Below are 16,383 nucleotides of genomic sequence, written 5' to 3' on the forward strand. Positions count from 1 at the left end.
TGTTTGTACGCGTAATAGCCGTGTGGTGGTCGGCACGCGAGTGAAATATCACAAATTCTGCGCGATACGATATGGAGAATGAGTATTTCAAGAGCACGACGCTACGCGGAACTATCCGCTTTCCTTCTCCTTCTCTCTCTCTCTCTCTCTCTCTCTTTATTTAGCTCTCACGACCTGTCGGTCTCATTCTCTCCAAGACGCTTTCACGTTCCATTAAAAATTATTAGACATCCTCCCGCGGCGGCACGTGGCGCTGAAAATACATTTATTCCCTCGCAAGTCGCGCGAAAATTCGCTCACTGATTAAAGCGAGGTTATTATTAGCCGTTTACGGCGCGGTGGAAAATGGTCGCTATAATCGCGGCCCCCCGTGCGTTTCGCTGGCGCGCTGTCGCGACCGAAATGTACGCATGTTCGCCCGCGACGAAAATACGACGGAAAATCGCGCGTTTCCCGTCGCATTATTCGTGCTAGGTCCACTCATTATTCCACGTCACGCAACGGTAAAGTAAGCCGTGAGACATGTAATTACGATATACGGCGATGTCACGTGGGAGCGCGGCGGAATCGCGCGCGCGATACTCTCCCTCGTCGCTCGTCGTCGTAGCTGCGACGATGACGATTGCATCCGCCGTTACTTTTACTCCTCTCTGCGCGGAGAGAAAGAGAGAGCGCTTTTTCGTCTCGACTTTGTTCGTCGACATTGTATCGAACTGGTCGATAGAGTGAAGAACGAAGGACAGCGCTTCTCCCGCGCGTTGCCTTTCCCGAAGCCTTTGTCATTCCCGAGAAGAAATCGAGCCGCCATTCTCCAGCGCAGGAATAACGACCCGCTTCCCGGAGGAAGAGAGTCGGGCGAAACGATCGCGAAAATTTACATATCTGGACTGAAAGCTCTCTCCGAAGAGAATCCGAAACTCGCGGGAGCAGAGCGTCGTGGCTTTTCGAGGTCCATTAGAGTCTCGAAGAATGTCGATGACGTCGTCGTCCGTCCGCGGAATTCATAAATTCTTAATTACTCGGTGTCGGGACGTTCACCTCTTCCGGTTCGCCAAGGAAGCCTTCGTGTGCGTGTGACAGAGAGAGAGAGAGAGAGAGAGAGAGAGAGAGAGAGAGAGAGAGAGAGAGAGAGAGAAAGAGATTGAGAGAAGGAGAGGGAGAGAGAGAAAGAGAAAGAGAGAGAGAGAGAGAGTGAGAGAGAAAGGAGAGATTTCATTTATCTAAATATAATTCATGTCTAATGCGACATTCGCAGACAGTCGGACTCAGCCAGTCGAAAATTTATCCTCCGCCAATTATCGATTATCCGGACTCGAGTGTGTTTGTCCGAATCCCGCCGATCGGCCTTCCACATTGCGGCGGTTATCAATTATGTCAAATAATTAATACAACCCATCAATTGTCCGAATCGTCGGCGATGCGAGCGCGGGAAATTGGTTCAACCGTTGCTTCCAACGGATTTCACTACGTCCAATACAGCTTATTATGCTGATGCCCACCGTTGCGATGTCCGTCGCCCTCCCCCCCCAATGTCGCACGTGCCGCGATTAAAGGGGGTGCTTTTACATGCTAAAAATCTCCGTCGATCGACCGCACCGACGACTTCTTCCTCCCGCATCGTACTTTATTTCCGCGGATTCGCCAGCTCGCCGGCCGCTTCTCGCCTCGTCGGACGTAGTCTATACGTGACTTTTTCATGCCCCCCTTCCCTCCCTCCGCGCGTCCTCGCGCACTTCCAATTTCCTGACAGTGTCATACACACACATATATATCTCAATGTCAGTCGGATTGGATTCCGCGGAGAGTGCATCCGTTCCGCATCAGCACATCACGCGCCGCGGAATGTTCTCTCCCTTCTTCTCTCGATATCGCGCGCCGTCATATTTTCCATCTAATATCGCGCGGACGTGTAACGTGTACCGTTACGTCTCATTGCGGACGGACAATACGTTCCACACCCCGGATCGATCATGTGCCTCGACGAACGATTCAGCTGCGCGGACGCTGCGCGTTCGGCCGCGGAAAGGGTTGAAGAATCGTGTCCTTCGATTCGGGTCCGCGACGTGTCCTCTTGTGCGACACGCCAGAGGGAAACGCGCACATTTTGGCATCCTTCCGGCCGACTGATCAATCCGGGCAATTAACAAATCGTGCGAGTGAGCCGGAATCGATGAAACTGTGTGTATGTCCTGCGAGCGGATTATTATTACGCGCGAGTCGAGTGATAATCGACGCGACACGTAGACGCAAACATTTGCGAAACGACAATCAAAATGCCAAATATTTGCGCACGCGACACGCGTGTGTGCGCGTATGCAAAATTTGACATTTACGGGAACGGCGCGGCGCACGCCGACTGCATTATTTAATTGCTGTACTTTGGCGAGAGACGAGAGAGAGAATTGTCATGTTTCTCCTCGCCGGCCGGGAAACTTGGAAATTGCGGGACGCGCTCGCGCCGATTCTCTTTACACTTGTTCGAGCAGAGTCCGAGGAGATCATCTCTCCCGTTTCTTTCGCCGAAAAACGTGTGTCGAATTTCCCCGAGGAATAATGGACTGAAAAGTTCGCTGAAAGGCGCCAGCCGACTTCAGCGCGGTTTCGATCGGGGGGAAACACAACTAAATACAACAACAACGTGCAACTTTCTTCCCTTTCCTTCGCGCATCTTTCGTCGGCGGCCGGATAATTAACAAGCGAGAACGGAGCGAAGCCGAGGCGATCGCGAGACTTCCCGCCGGCAAGTGCTGAGGATGATGATTTTCCGGACCGTTCGGCTGAATAAAGACCGGATTTTTCATTGATATCGATGCTGCATTGCGACGGTTTCGCGGTGACATTTCGTCGATATCGCGTCAACGTCTATATATCGATCTGATATACGTAGAAAGTGCGGTATAAGCTGAATAGCGACTATTCGATTGCCGACATTTACGCGATATTTCCCACGACGAAATCTCGGAAATGGCGAATCGACCGCTGCCTTCTACACGATCTCGACTCGGCTCCGACATGAGACGAGATCGACGACGATTTTTCGGACCGTCCGATTACGAAGCAACGACTAAATCTCTTATTTATTTCTTTATTTTCTCGATAAATATATAGAAAAAGGGTACACTTCACCGATTTTTTTTCATTTTGAAATATGTTATAAAGGATGAAATTCTGAGTGACTTTTCCTAATACAATTATATGGGGGTCCGCTCACAATTTCTGAGATATTTGACTTTAAAGTTTTATAATTGTACGTTGAAGTATATTTGAAGTAGACAAGCAGTTTTCATTCACTTTGAATGTAGGAAACAGTACATATAAGCGGGGGAGGGGCGAAGCCCCCAAACAAATCCTAACCTGACCTAACTTAACCTAACCTAACTATTGCGTCTTTATATATTTTTGGACATTGTTGAAAAAAGTTCTCTTAAGATCTATCACCTGGCTCAACTTAATTTATTATAATGTCTGCATATAATTAGGTGTTGTGGCTTTTAAGGAGATCTTTTCAACATCGCCTAACAGCTTGTGTATTGTTTCATACATGTTTCTACATGTATTGTTTCCTATACTTCTATATATACACTACGTTTGTATTAACTGTTTGGATTATACTGTAAATAACGTCAGCTTATGGTATCTGGAATTTAATTCCAGGATAATCAAAATTCCAAAACTTAAAAATCAAATATCTCGGAAACTATAAGCGACCCCCGTATAGTTGTATCAGGAAGTTACTCAGAATTTCATCCTTTATAACATATTTCAAAATGAAAAAAATCAGTGAGATGCACCCTTTTCTATATATTTATCATTTTCTCACTCGACGAGAGAAGCCCTATGGGAAAATAATTAACGACACAAGAGTACGACTTGATAGCTGCGAATCGGTATCTGGTGCATGTCGCGTCCAAATCGAGTCGATTCGACTTGAATATAAGCCGAATAACGATTGGAGCTGATCGACAGGCCGCGTAACATCTGGCAAATATCGCGAAGAAATGTCGGAAATGTCAAGTTGATTTCCGCGCGCGCGCATAATCTCACTTTGATTTCGCCTGAATTCTTCGTCGAGCCGGGCTGACTGACGATGGAAATGGAGATCCTTATTCTCTCTCCGCGGGAACTCGAGTCTCCGAAAGTGGAGCAGAGTTCCGGGCCGAAATTTCTGCCCGCTCTCGACGCGGTGGACGTTGACAAAAGTGAGGCGCACAGAAATGCGCATAGAAACGGGCCGGATTAGCGCGGCGAACGGGACCGTAACGGCACATTAAACCGACGTGGGTTGCGTCCGTAGTCGAGCGCGCCGTTACGTTTTACGAACCGATGAATTTTTCATTAATACTCCCTCGCTCTCGCGGATTTTAGAAGGAATTTTATATCACCCCCCCACGCGCGCGCGCGCCGATCAAAATGCGCTCCGTGCGCGACGGATGATTCCTCCGCCTTCTTTCTCGCTGCACGCACGAGAACGACGGCGTCGTTAACGCGCTCGAACGCGGCGGAACCGTAACGGGAATTGTGCGAGCAACACTTCTCTCGGGCCGCGGATCGCCGCCGTGTGTAAACAAACGTTTCCGGCAAGCCGATCTCGTCTCCATGAAATAAACATCAGCGGTCACGAGAGCCGAGCGTTACAGGTCACGGCAGATACACACAGCGCGCGGTGTGTGAGAAAAAAGGAAAAGGAGGAAGAAGCGGGCGGAGGAAGAGTCGGCTCACTTCTCCGGGAGCGTAATGAGGATCGCGATATCAGAGTTTCGCGAATCTTTCATCATCTCTGTCTATGCGGTGGATGGAATAAAAGTGTCTGGCCGGCTCGCCTCGTTACGATCCCTTTCATGCGAGCGCAACGGGGCATTGTTATCGCGTCCGACGATGGTAGAAATTAGATCCGCGCGGAACAATGCTCAAACTTGCACGAAAAGTTTCGTTGCGCGATCCCTGATAAACTTTTCGGCGCTCTTCCCCTCGGAGGCGCCGAGGCCGCTCTCGTCGGCCGGCCAAATATGACACGCTAATTACGCGCTAAGCGCGAATATATAGGGTGTTGAAAAAAGAGTTCAGGACTCACCAAATGGAGGAAAAAGGTCCTCATAAGTACGGACTGAAAGATTAACTTTTAAAATTCAAAACAATTTAATAAGCAATTGTTCACAACTTGGACAATATTAATTTTCCGACCCATATTTATTAGGACTCTTCTCCTCCACATTCTGTGGGTACTATTTGTCCTTAAAGTCCTGTTTCTTAAACATCCTATGTATAAGAACGGGAGTAAAAATTCAGCCCAAGTGAAGATAGCGGAATCCCGCTTTTTTCGAAAGTCGCTACTACTCTGCGATTCAGAGCGGAAGAATTCACTCGAAAGCAGCGAAGAGTCGCTCGACTCGGCCGTCATCTTCCAGGCCTCCAGGATATTCGGAAAACGCGGCAGCGAGCGAAAGCGGAGAGCGTTGATGACGCCTCATGTAATCGCGGATTGCCGCGTTAACAAAGCAGCGGCTTTAGCGGCTCTATTGCATCTCGCTGTCGGACAGATGAGCCTTCCGGTAGATTGAAGGCTGACGATCATCCAAAGGCACGTTCGGCGCGTCTGTGGCCTACCGGAAATGCCGAGGCCAATAGGCATGCACCTGACGATACCTGGCGATACCTCTCGCCGTTGGCACGGCAGCGGAGCTTTCGGTGCGATAAACGGTGCAACTTTTCACACGCGCACAGACACGCTCGGCGAGTGATCCTTTTCTCGGGGGGCATTTCTCTCCGCGGATTATGACTATCCTAGCTGGAATGTCAGGAGGCCGGCCTTCCATGAAAATGCAAACGGTCTCGCCTCTCTTACCCGTATATGGCCAATAAATGCAGCGCGACGTCATTGGACGTAAAAAAAAGAACGGGGAGAGAGAGAGAGAGAGAGAGAGAGGTCTCACGGGACAAAGTCTCTAATGGGGTCGCGCGCGCGTTTAATGTCATTTTTATGTGCGGCGAGAAAACGACGTGCCTTCGAAATCGCGGCCCCGGTGCACGAGCGACGGCAGTTCTCGCATCGCGCAGACTTCGCGTCTGTCATGATTCTATCGTGTAATCTGAGGTCGCGCCGAGGGATTCTCCGTGGCGATAATTGACGGCGCGGAGGCGTTATCCGGCTGCCTGGTTAATTACGCAAGGCGGGAGATGGGTGATGCGGTTGAAGCGGAAAAGGGGCGCCCGCGAATCCCCGTTCCTTCCCGAGCGTTCAGTCCGCCGCGCAAGAATTCCAGCGCGGCTTCGCCGCTCAGCTACGTCGTCGACTGCCGGCCCGAAATATCCAGCGCGATACTCGGATAAATTGAAGCCACTCTCGACTGGATAATTAATGCAATCGACATGAGCGTGCGTTTCGTTGACGTTATCGGAGGAAACGCAGCCGCCGCGTAATTTCAACGAGATATACTCGCCGGGCCCGAACATCGGCGCATTACGGCTAACAACCTGCCGTGTGTGTGTGTGTGTGTGCGTGCGCGTTTTGCGTTTGTGTGTCATTTTGGAAATCCGGCAGCGAGTTCCTCACGCGCGCACGACGGGTCAAATACGCGTCGATAAATCGCGCCCAGCGAATTCCGGCGGGCGCACACACGCGCACCCAAGATTTCATCGCTCTAATTAAACGCTCACGTCAACCTAGCCGAACGCGAGGCAATATCGCGTCGTCAAGATCCACGCAATGCGCGTCCGATCGGTCTGCTCGGCCGCGACCTTTCACCCTCGCGGATTAATCAAGGCGAGCGGAAGCAAGGTGAAAAACGGGCGATCGGCACAATTTTTTCAACATTCACCTTATATCATCTGCAGAGGCAGGAGAGAGAAGAGAGCCAAATGCATCGGAGCGAATCGGCCGATTCGCGATTCGTCGTGATAATTGCGCAATTTCTCCGGACGGTCTCGATACGCTCGAGCGGCTCGCGCGGCGATCCAACGGCTCTCTCTCTCTCTCTCTCTCTCTCTCTCTTCTCTCGTCAGTGCGCACGCAGCCTGTCGTCCGTTTATCTAATCTGTTGAAAGAGAGAAAGAGAGAGAGAGAGAGAGAGAGAGAGAGAGAGAGAGAGAGAGAGAGAGAGAGAGAGGTGGTGGTAGACGAGCTGGCTTCTGTGGGGCACGTCGTCTGCCAAAAGACCAGCCAGTCGGTCGGTCCCTGTCGTTCTCTTTCACTCTTTCTACCTGGAACAACGCAGCATGGCGATCGTTGCTTGGAGGGGACAGACGAGGCAGCTGTTTGCTCACCATGGAACGGATCAGGAGGGTCGCGCTCCATGTGTACTCGCCAGTAATGCCGCATCGGTTGCGCTCACAACTCCGTTGGAACGTTGCAGCGTGCTCGCGCGACTCCCGGGGATCGGCCGCAGCGGCGGATTTCCGCGCGATACCAGGAGAAAATCCGGAAGGAAGGAAAATCGCGCAAAGTCTCGCCGTGCCGGAAGATCACCGTCTCGGGAGCGAGTGTGTTTGTGTTGTGTCGGTAAATCGGCGGGAAAGTCTCGGGTCGTGCGGAGATCCGGCCGCTGGAAGATCGATGCTCTCGGCTCTCCTCTCGTGAGCGGGATTGCGAAAACACAACGTGGAACAACGCGGAGTCTCGAGGAGACTCGCTAGCGAGCGACGGGCCCATCGAGCGAGATCGGCGATTAATGGCCGAAGGGAGCTCGAAGGGAGTACGTGCAGCCTCCGTAATATCCGAGTGATGGACGCCCGTCGGCAGACGAGACAGCCCGAGGCCGGTTTTCGACGACGGAGGACCCTGGGAGACTCGGGGGAGCCGAAGACTCTCCAGAAACGACCATGTCCTCGTGCTCGTGCCTGGACGCGCGGCTGCCGAAGTCGCGCGTAGAAACGGACGGGGGGGGGGGAATTTGCCGCTTTCTGTGATAGCTAGGTACAGAACAAGGCCTCGCCTTTGTGCCCACGCTGCGACTTTTCTCTCGGAAAGCACGACGGGAGGCCACGGCTTGAAAAGAAGTGGCCGAAGGCATTCGGGAACGGCGGTGAACGGTGAAGCCGAGAGACGCGACGACACGGCCTTGCGCGAGCTCGGCCTCGCGATTTCGTTGCATAACCACGCGAGCCGACACGGTTCTCTCCGGCCATCCCAATTGCCGCTAATTCGAGTGACGAGCGAGATTTCGCGGCTCCGCTCGACGAGACGACGCGCTCTCGTACTTTCTCGCGGAATCTGTGGGAGATGACATGGGAAGCTTCCACGGCGACGAGTTCTTCGGCGGAAACTCGACCGCGATTGCCCGGGAATCGCCCGGGAGCGACTCGTCGTCGCTGAAGAACCGGCGAGTCGAAACAGCGCGCGGGCCGGAAAGGACGTAGATTGCCGCTTATCGCCATAAGCGACAAACGCAGCAAGATAACGTCCTGCGAAAGGATGGGCGAAGTAACAAAATTCTCGAGCTCATACGAACGCTCATACTCGCCGAATGTTTTTCCCGAGGGAATCCATCGACCCGGCCGCGGCGCGGCGCGCGCGCTGACGATCGCGCGACCTCGTCTTTTCCCCGCGAGGAAGAGGGAGGGGGGCACAGGGCACATTGTCAGGATGATTAATACAATGGTCGTCGAGGCAGGAAATGTCCAATAGCCGCGGTTGTTCTTTCCGCTCTCTCCTTATCTCGCGCTTCTTCTCCGCCGCCCGTGCTCGAGTCGCGTCCCTTCGACGACAAGTCGGCGGCACGTTGATTGCTGCCCGTAGGACCCGCTCTCTCCCTCCAATCGCAAACTGCAACTATTCACTTGGTCTGGACTATAATTAGCCCATTATCGTCCCGTCGGCCAGTAATTCCCTCGTTAACTTCTAATGAGCTGCAATCTGTATTTCGAGCGGCCACTTTGCCGCCCCCCCCCCCGCCCCCTCCGGCGCCGCCGCTACCGATCGATTCGAGAGAGCGGGCTCTCGAGTGTTCGCGCTTTCGCGAGCAACCGCGACCCGCGCGTGAAAAGTCCCTTCTCCCGCGATGCCGATCGCGGCTTCGTGCCGCGAGAAAATAGCGTCGATGAATTTTCTGCCGGCGAAAGCGAAACGCACCCACGACACGCAGCGTGTTTCTTCTCTTTTCTCCTCGAATGGAAATCTCCAGCTCCAACTCTCGCTTCCAAGCACGGATGCTGCCGCGCGCGCGGCCGCCTCTCTCCTTCTCGCAGCCTTCTCTCTCTCTCTCTCTCTCTCTCTCCTATGTATGCCTCTCTCTTTTTGTCCGCTAATTGGAGAGTTTGTGTTTCGTATCGATTCTCCGTATCCGTTGAGCGCTGATAAGGGCCGGATCTCGGGCCGAAGCGATTGTCGAGAGTCGTTAACACGTTCATTTCAGCGTTCGCCAGTTTTGCAGGCTTTTGTCTTCATCGATCCTGCCTTCTCTTCCCCGACAATCGCGAGTGGAATTTCGCCGTCGATATCTCCCGCTTGTTTCGGATAATTCTCGAGGTCGGAGAGAGACCTCGCACTTTGGTCGTCGTCGTCGGGACGGGAACAATCGTCCGTTCGCTGAGATCGTTACGCGTCGATATTTCATATCGGCCGGGCCGCGAGCGATCTTGTCATTGATCTTGGGGCGCACTTTGAGATCATCAAGATCTTAACGACTAACGGACGAGGGCAATAAATTTGATTGGGCTGGCAAATTGTCGGCCGTCCCGAGGAGGAAGAGGCGACGCTCGCTCCACTTCTTCGTAATGGCCAATTGTCGCGCGACGGAATCACCCGAGTGCGTGTCCCAAGTAAACAATAGAATCGCTCGCAGAGAGACTGCTTCGTCTGTCTCTCTTTCTCTCGTCGTCGACGCGCTCGCGCTAATTCCCTCTCATTGCTTTAACCCTCTTCCGCTTGCCCGTTGCCTCGCGTAAATATTTAGCGGTCAAGTCTCTCACCGCGAGAGAAACCGAGACGCGTGTCGACGGGATATTCTCTCGCCCCGACCGGGGCTCCACGAGTCACCGCGAACGAGTTTATGATCGCGTTAAGGAAATCAACACTCTGGAAGTGCAACAATAATATGCCCGTCGTGCAGTCCGAGGGAGAAGTCGCATTGGGACACTCCAGCAGACGGTCGTGTCGATTATTTCTCTCTCTTCCAGCCAAAGAATCGCTTTAAGGATTTACGAGAGTCTCCGAGTTCGCAGTTTTATTCTACCAAAGAACGAGAGAGAGCGAGAGAGAGAGAGAGAGAGAGAGAGAGAGAGGAAGAGAGAGAGGAAGAGAGAGATGTAAACGGTGCTTTAGCAGCGTCGATCATTGAAAGCAAAACGAGCGAGGACTCGAGTCACGTTCGACCTCTCCAGATGAAATTTCGCAAAACCTCGTCATCCAGCCCGAAGATGGAATTACTCTCGAGGCGTTCCTCGGGCGGCAGGATCTCCACCTTGAAGAGGTCGAGGTCCTTCCGAGCGTCCGTGAAGCTCATGTCCAAGATACGCAATCACGCCAGTCTGCGACTGGCCGTCGGCTTCGAGCTGTCGCCCAGCTCGAAGAACCCCGCGAAGAAGGAACGCAACCTGTGCGTCCTCGAGGATTCTCGGCACGAGAAAGCCGAAAATCCGCAAAATTCGCGCGTCGACGGCACGATCGACCGCAAGGACGACGACGACGAGTCGCGTCCTCGAAAGGCCTCGGTGTCGGCGAGCGACGACGCGCGAACCATCGCGAAGGACCTGAAGAGCAAATTGTCCCTGACCGACAGGATAATGGGCAGAGGTCGCAAAGACGCGGACAAGTCGTCCGTGAAGGACGAGAGCGTCAAGTCGCCAAAGGTCATTCGCATCTTTCGCAGGAGGCACAGTGCAGAAAGTTCGCGGGAGAGCAAGAATCACGACGGCAAACGCGTGTCCTGCGAGCAGGACGCGGCTCAGCAGAGCCAACCAGCGTCCTACGAGAACCCCGTGTTCCTAGCGGACAGCTCGCTAGACTCCTCCGTCTCAAGTTTCCTCTTCGAGGTCGGCGAAGAGGCGCTGGAGGACCAAGAGGAGAGCAAGGAGCAGGATCGCGATGGTGGCCGCAACGTGCTGACCGTCATCGTCGATTCTCATCGAGAGGCGATTAAGCAGCCTCGATTCGGCCGCAAAGCTAGCTGCGAGCACGAGGAGCATGTCGAGGAGGACGCGGCGTTCCGTCGCAGGTGCGAGACCGATCCGTCGCGGTGTCCCTGCAAAGCGAGGAACGGCGAGCGGCAGGAGCGGGCGAGCGCGAGCAGCGGTTACCGCAGGATCGCCGAGTCCTTTAGCGGCTTTGACCGCTCGCGGTCGCGGCTCTCCAAGTCTCACTGTAAGACGACGCACGAGACGTACGCGGCAAAGGGTGACAAAGCCAGCTGGCTGCAGGATCAAGGGAGGTCCCTTGACAATGTCAAGAGAACCGCCGCCGCCTGTCCGCCCTCCAAGTCCTGTGGGATCAGGACGGTCGATAACATTGCGAGCTTTTGGACGAGCGGTAGCTTTCGCAACAAAATGGCGACCGGTAAGAAACTCGGAGGAAGGAGGACGCGAGGGATTACGCGGGCGGTTCGGGGGGCGGGTTCTCGTGTCGACATCATCGGGATCAAGTACGCAGGATCGATAAGTTTCTAATTAGTCGGCGGCGCGCCAATTAAGTAGTTCCTAGGAAGTTGGCTTCGTGTTTCCGCTGCGAATTATCGTTTTAGCTCGTCTTATCGACGTTGCGACGAGGAAAAGAACTCGCGGAAGAGTGAGAGGGACAGGGAGATCGATCGATAAAGCGGAAGCTCTGCTTGTTACTTTTGTCCATCTCCTCATCTTCTTTTTCTCTTTATCTTTCTGATAATGAGATAAATAATTATCCGGGGCAGGGAGAAAGAAAGTAGGAGTTTGCTGCGGCGAAATAAAAATGGCGAACCGCAGCAGGCGATGTTGGAAAAGCACATCGCGTTGTAAAAGCTCTGCCTTCTGTGCGAAAGCACTTTTGCGTAGAATGCACCATGCAGTCATTTGCGGCGCGCACAGGATATTTCAAGAGAAAGAGAGAGAGAGAGAGAGAGAGAGAGAGAGAGAGAGAGAGAGAGAGAGAGAGAGAGAGAGATATAATCCGTAGAGTTTGCTCGTAATTTTTCTCTCTCTTCTCCAATGACAGGGTTTCTCTCGATAGGTCTTGAAGAGACTTCAAATGAAGTTTCGTTTCGCGCAGATTTCAGTCGCATGGTCTGAAAAGTGAATCATATGTATATAATAAATAATATTCCAGGATAATCGCGAGGATCTCATTAATCGCGGGAATCGAATTTCCCGGCGATCCGCGCTTCCGCGTGGCTTTAATTTCTTTCCCGTTTCGCTTCTCGTCGTTTATTTGCCTCTCTTCAGCCCTTTCTATTTTTGTTCTCGTTCGCACAGAGTTACACTCGTTGCAAGGGATGGAGTTCCTGGAGGGCTTCGGCAAGAGGAAACAGCAGCCCCACCAACAACAACTGAATAACGTGTCGTCGATACACATCAATCCTCTCTCGGCCCAGTCCCTCAACATTCACCTGCATGGTATCTTGAGTTTTGTATTTTGTTTTCCTTTTTCCTCGCGCGGAATCGCGCGACTTTCATTTCTTTCTTCGGTTCGCCTTTGATCAGTCCCCCCTGTCAAACTTGCTTCGCAATTTGCACCGCGAATTCGCGGTGAACTCCCCCGACGACGACGAAACGTAAACACAAAGACGTATCAATGAAGACTAATTTCGGCGTCGTCGTCGTTTTACTTTCAGCTCTATTCGCGGCTGTGGAACATGGTCACCTGGATAAAGCGAGAACCATTCTGGAGTCCACCGACGTGGACGTGAATAGGTGAGTCCGTTGTTCCCTTGGCCGTTACTCCTTGGCCACGTGTGTGTGTGTGTGTGTGTGTGTGTGTGTGTGTGTGTGTGTGTGTGTGTGTGTGTGTGTGTGTGTGTGTGTGTGTGTGTGTGTGTGTGTGTGTGTGTGTGCAGTTTCGGGCGACGCGAGACTCGCCGTCGAAAATAAAAGACCGACCGGTTAAATATTTACGTATCGCTTCGCTAATCCGAACGTACGAATTGGCATCGCCACGTGCGCGACGATGCGGATGAAATATTCATCGTTTGTCTACTACTCGTCGCGAGACTTTCGCTCGAAGGATCGCGCTGTTTTCCCTCGCAGAAGCACACGCGCGACCTACAAGCGCCGCTCGAGATACGCGTTACTCGGGCGCGGGGAGCTTTAATCGAACATACGACCAGGAACTTTCGAAGAAGCTATAGAAACAGTCAATCGCGCCATTAGGAATTGTTCGACCGATGCAGAAGCAATATCTTGATTCGACTCGACTCGAGCGAATCTTCAGGGATCCCGAGACAGAGAGAGAGAGAGAGAGAGAGAGAGAGAGAGAAAGAGGGAGATGTAGGTCGGCCATGTCGCAAAGAATAATTGCTTGAACCGAGCACGAGCTTGCAGTCCGGTCTCAGCCTGCAAGCTTTGCGTCTGTAACCCGTAAGGAATTCGAAAACTATTGCGGGCGGAGCATCGAGCGCACAAGAACGAAAGTTCGGAAAGTGAAAGAGAGGAATCGGAACAATTTTCCCATACTTGGCCCGGGATGTCGCTCTTTTTTGCCGCTTGCCAAGATGCTTCCTGCGCGCAACGCGCGCAAACGCGCCGGAACGCTCGAAATTGCCAGCGCGCGCTCGCGCTCGCCTTTGGTGCCGCTCGATTTTCGATTCCGGCTGTTTCACCGTGGCCTGCCGGACCGTACCGTATTGTTCTCGACGTGCGAAAATGCGTCGCGCATTTTCACAAACGGGAGAAGCCTCTTGGAAGCGGCGAGGCGTGCTTCGCTCGCGCTTTAACGCTCCTGCAAGTTTTTCACAGCCGGCCGCGCGTGGTAATCGCGGAAAATACGCGCTCGTTCCCGTTTCCGCCGTGCGATCGTCGCCGATTTGTCGCCCGGGGATATACACTGCTCAAAAGAATTATGGCATAGATAATTTATTGCCGAAAATTGGCCAACTTTGACTGGCGATTATTTCGCGAAAAATTATTGTAGACTAATGATTTTTTTTTCAAAATGAAGCTTGAAGTCTCTACTTTAAGAATGTATCTCTCTATTTTTGCATGCGATGCATGCAACCTACCCCTGTAACCCCTGACATCTGAGGGCATGTTTGGTATACTGAAAATTGCAAAGTTTGACGGAATGCATGGACGTGGACAATTTTTTTTCAGGGACGCTGTTTGCATCGTCATAAAGTTCAAATTTTCCCCTTCAATTTGAAAGAAAATGCAGTTGCTACAATTTTTTTTCGCAAAGTTACAGCCCTTCAAAAATATCGTTGTTTTTTACCTTCGGGCCAAGTAACGGTCGGCGAATTAAATGACTGGAAATCATAGTGGAGCAACGGCAAAAGTGTTTCTTGACATACGCACGCAAGCACGCGCGCATGTTTTTCAGCTCCTGTCCCGTGTTTTGACCATAGCCAACATTCCTAGCATCGGCAAACAAATTCTCTCCGTATTCTCGGCTAACAACCGGCTCGAGTAACAAACGGCTCCGTACGATATTTTTGAAGGGCTGTAACTTTGCGAAAAAGAATTGTAGCGACTCCATTTCTTCTTCAAATTGAAGGGGAAGATTTGAACTTTATGACGATGCAAACGGCGTCCTCGAAAAACAATTGTCCACGTCCGTGCATTCCGTCAAACTTTGCAATTTTCAATATGCCAAATATGCCCTCAAATGTCAGAGGTTACAGGAGTAGGGGTTTTGCATCGCATGCAAAAATGGAGATACATTCTTAAAGTAGAGACTTCAAGCTTCATTTTGAAAAGAAAAATCATTAGTTTGTAATAATTTTTCGCGAAGTAATCGCCAGCCAAAGTTGGTCAATTTTCGGCAATAAATTATCTATACCATAATTCTTTTGAGCAGTGTATAATACGCCGCAAACCTTCTTGTTTGCGATTACGCGATGTCCCGCTGCTAAACCGGCCGGACGCGTCAACCGGTGCGCGTAAACGAATTTCACGCAAAACATTTCATCGCGCTGCTCCGCGCGGCGGGAGATGGCCCGATTGATCACTGCGATGCGAAGAGTAAATCTGGATATACGCACATCGTATTACTAATATTTCCCTGTCACTCCGCCCTCTCGTTCTCGTTTTATAGCTTAATATCGTGTTACCGCGTTTACTGCACAATTTTGCAGTTGCAGTGCGAAAGGAATAAAATAACACGCCCGAAGGGGAATATAAAGTCTAGAGCGTGGAACAAAAAAGCATCGTTCCCATTCTGTTCCGCGCTAATAAAGCGCACGCGCGGTTTGCACATCTCCACGCGCCGAAACTGCGTGTTTCGAGTTAATTCCGAAATATGCAACCATTAAGGTGGAAAATTGCCGCGAAATCCGAAACGGCCGATGGGCAACCGGAGATAAAAAGTTTGCGAAAGTACCCCGTTACGAGCGAGAAAAGTCAATAGTAACACGCAGACGGAAACTCATTTAGCCGCTATTTATCACGATCGTTTTACATCGTTAATGTTTCTTCCGTCGCCTTGTTTGCGCGTCGGAGTCGCGCTCGCCCGACTCTGGAAGTAATTAAATGTTTCTTCAGCGAATCTCTTTAGCTCGCGACTTTCCGCACGGTCAGGGGAGCGCGATTTTTCCATCCCGTAGAAGTGAAATACGCGAAATGAAATTGGGAGTGGTGGTGGGAGATGTCACGACAGGGATTTATAATTCGGGGACGAGCCCCATTTCGTCGGATCCTTATCGACCTCCCGGAATCCAGCGTAAACAACAACCGGAAAGTTTCGCGGAGCCTTTCCGTCCGATAGGAATGTCGCGGCCAGACGTGACGCAAACGGCAGGAAGCCCGATGACGCGGTTTTTCGCCACGGTTCCATGTAGCCTTCGCGAAACCGAGAAGGCGTGAAATGAACTTACGTATAAGCTTAAACGTTACCCGCAAGATACTGATCGTACGGCCGCGAGAAAGCGTCGCGCTGAGACAATGTCATAAAGCTGACAGCGGAAAGTCGCGCGAGATACTTGGCTGTGAGCGCTTTAATTAAATTGGTCCCTTTAACTGAGCCTGTAAACGATAAAGAGCGACAAAAGAAATTGCATTTGCAACGTGCTTTATCTCTCTCTCTCTCTCTCTCTCTCTCTCTCTCTCTCTCTCTCTCTCTCTCTCTCTCTCTTCTCTCTATCTCTCTCTTTCACTTGCAGCGTTAACAGCGACGGCTTGTCACCGTTGGACGTCGCCGTGCTGAGCAACAACAGGCCGTTGGCAAAAATGCTGGTAGCGTTCGGCGCGCAGGAGGGAAACCAATGTAAGTACAATCAAATCCAATTACAACTTCACACGCGCGGCGTAGCGCGGCAACTTCGTTACCAGTCCCGT

General features: G+C 51.9%; 1 protein-coding gene across 9 annotated transcripts in view; it reads left to right on the top strand.

Annotated features, from left to right (window-relative positions):
- wake (ankyrin repeat and fibronectin type III domain containing protein wide awake) overlaps window positions 1-16,383 on the top strand; it is an 88,732-nt gene that overhangs the window by 65,818 nt on the left and 6,531 nt on the right. For 4 of the 9 annotated variants that reach the window (XM_025307131.1, XM_025307133.1, XM_011136922.3 and 1 more), the window contains 3 exons: window positions 12,373-12,513; window positions 12,732-12,810; window positions 16,209-16,312. In XM_025307131.1, the coding sequence (XP_025162916.1) occupies window positions 12,373-12,513; window positions 12,732-12,810; window positions 16,209-16,312 (324 nt within the window). The other 5 variants (XM_011136921.3, XM_025307132.1, XM_025307130.1 and 2 more) reach the window with 4 other exon arrangements.

Source organism: Harpegnathos saltator, unplaced genomic scaffold (assembly GCF_003227715.2).
Source record: "Harpegnathos saltator strain DR-91 unplaced genomic scaffold, Hsal_v8.6 scaffold83, whole genome shotgun sequence".
NCBI lineage: Eukaryota > Metazoa > Arthropoda > Insecta > Hymenoptera > Formicidae > Harpegnathos > Harpegnathos saltator.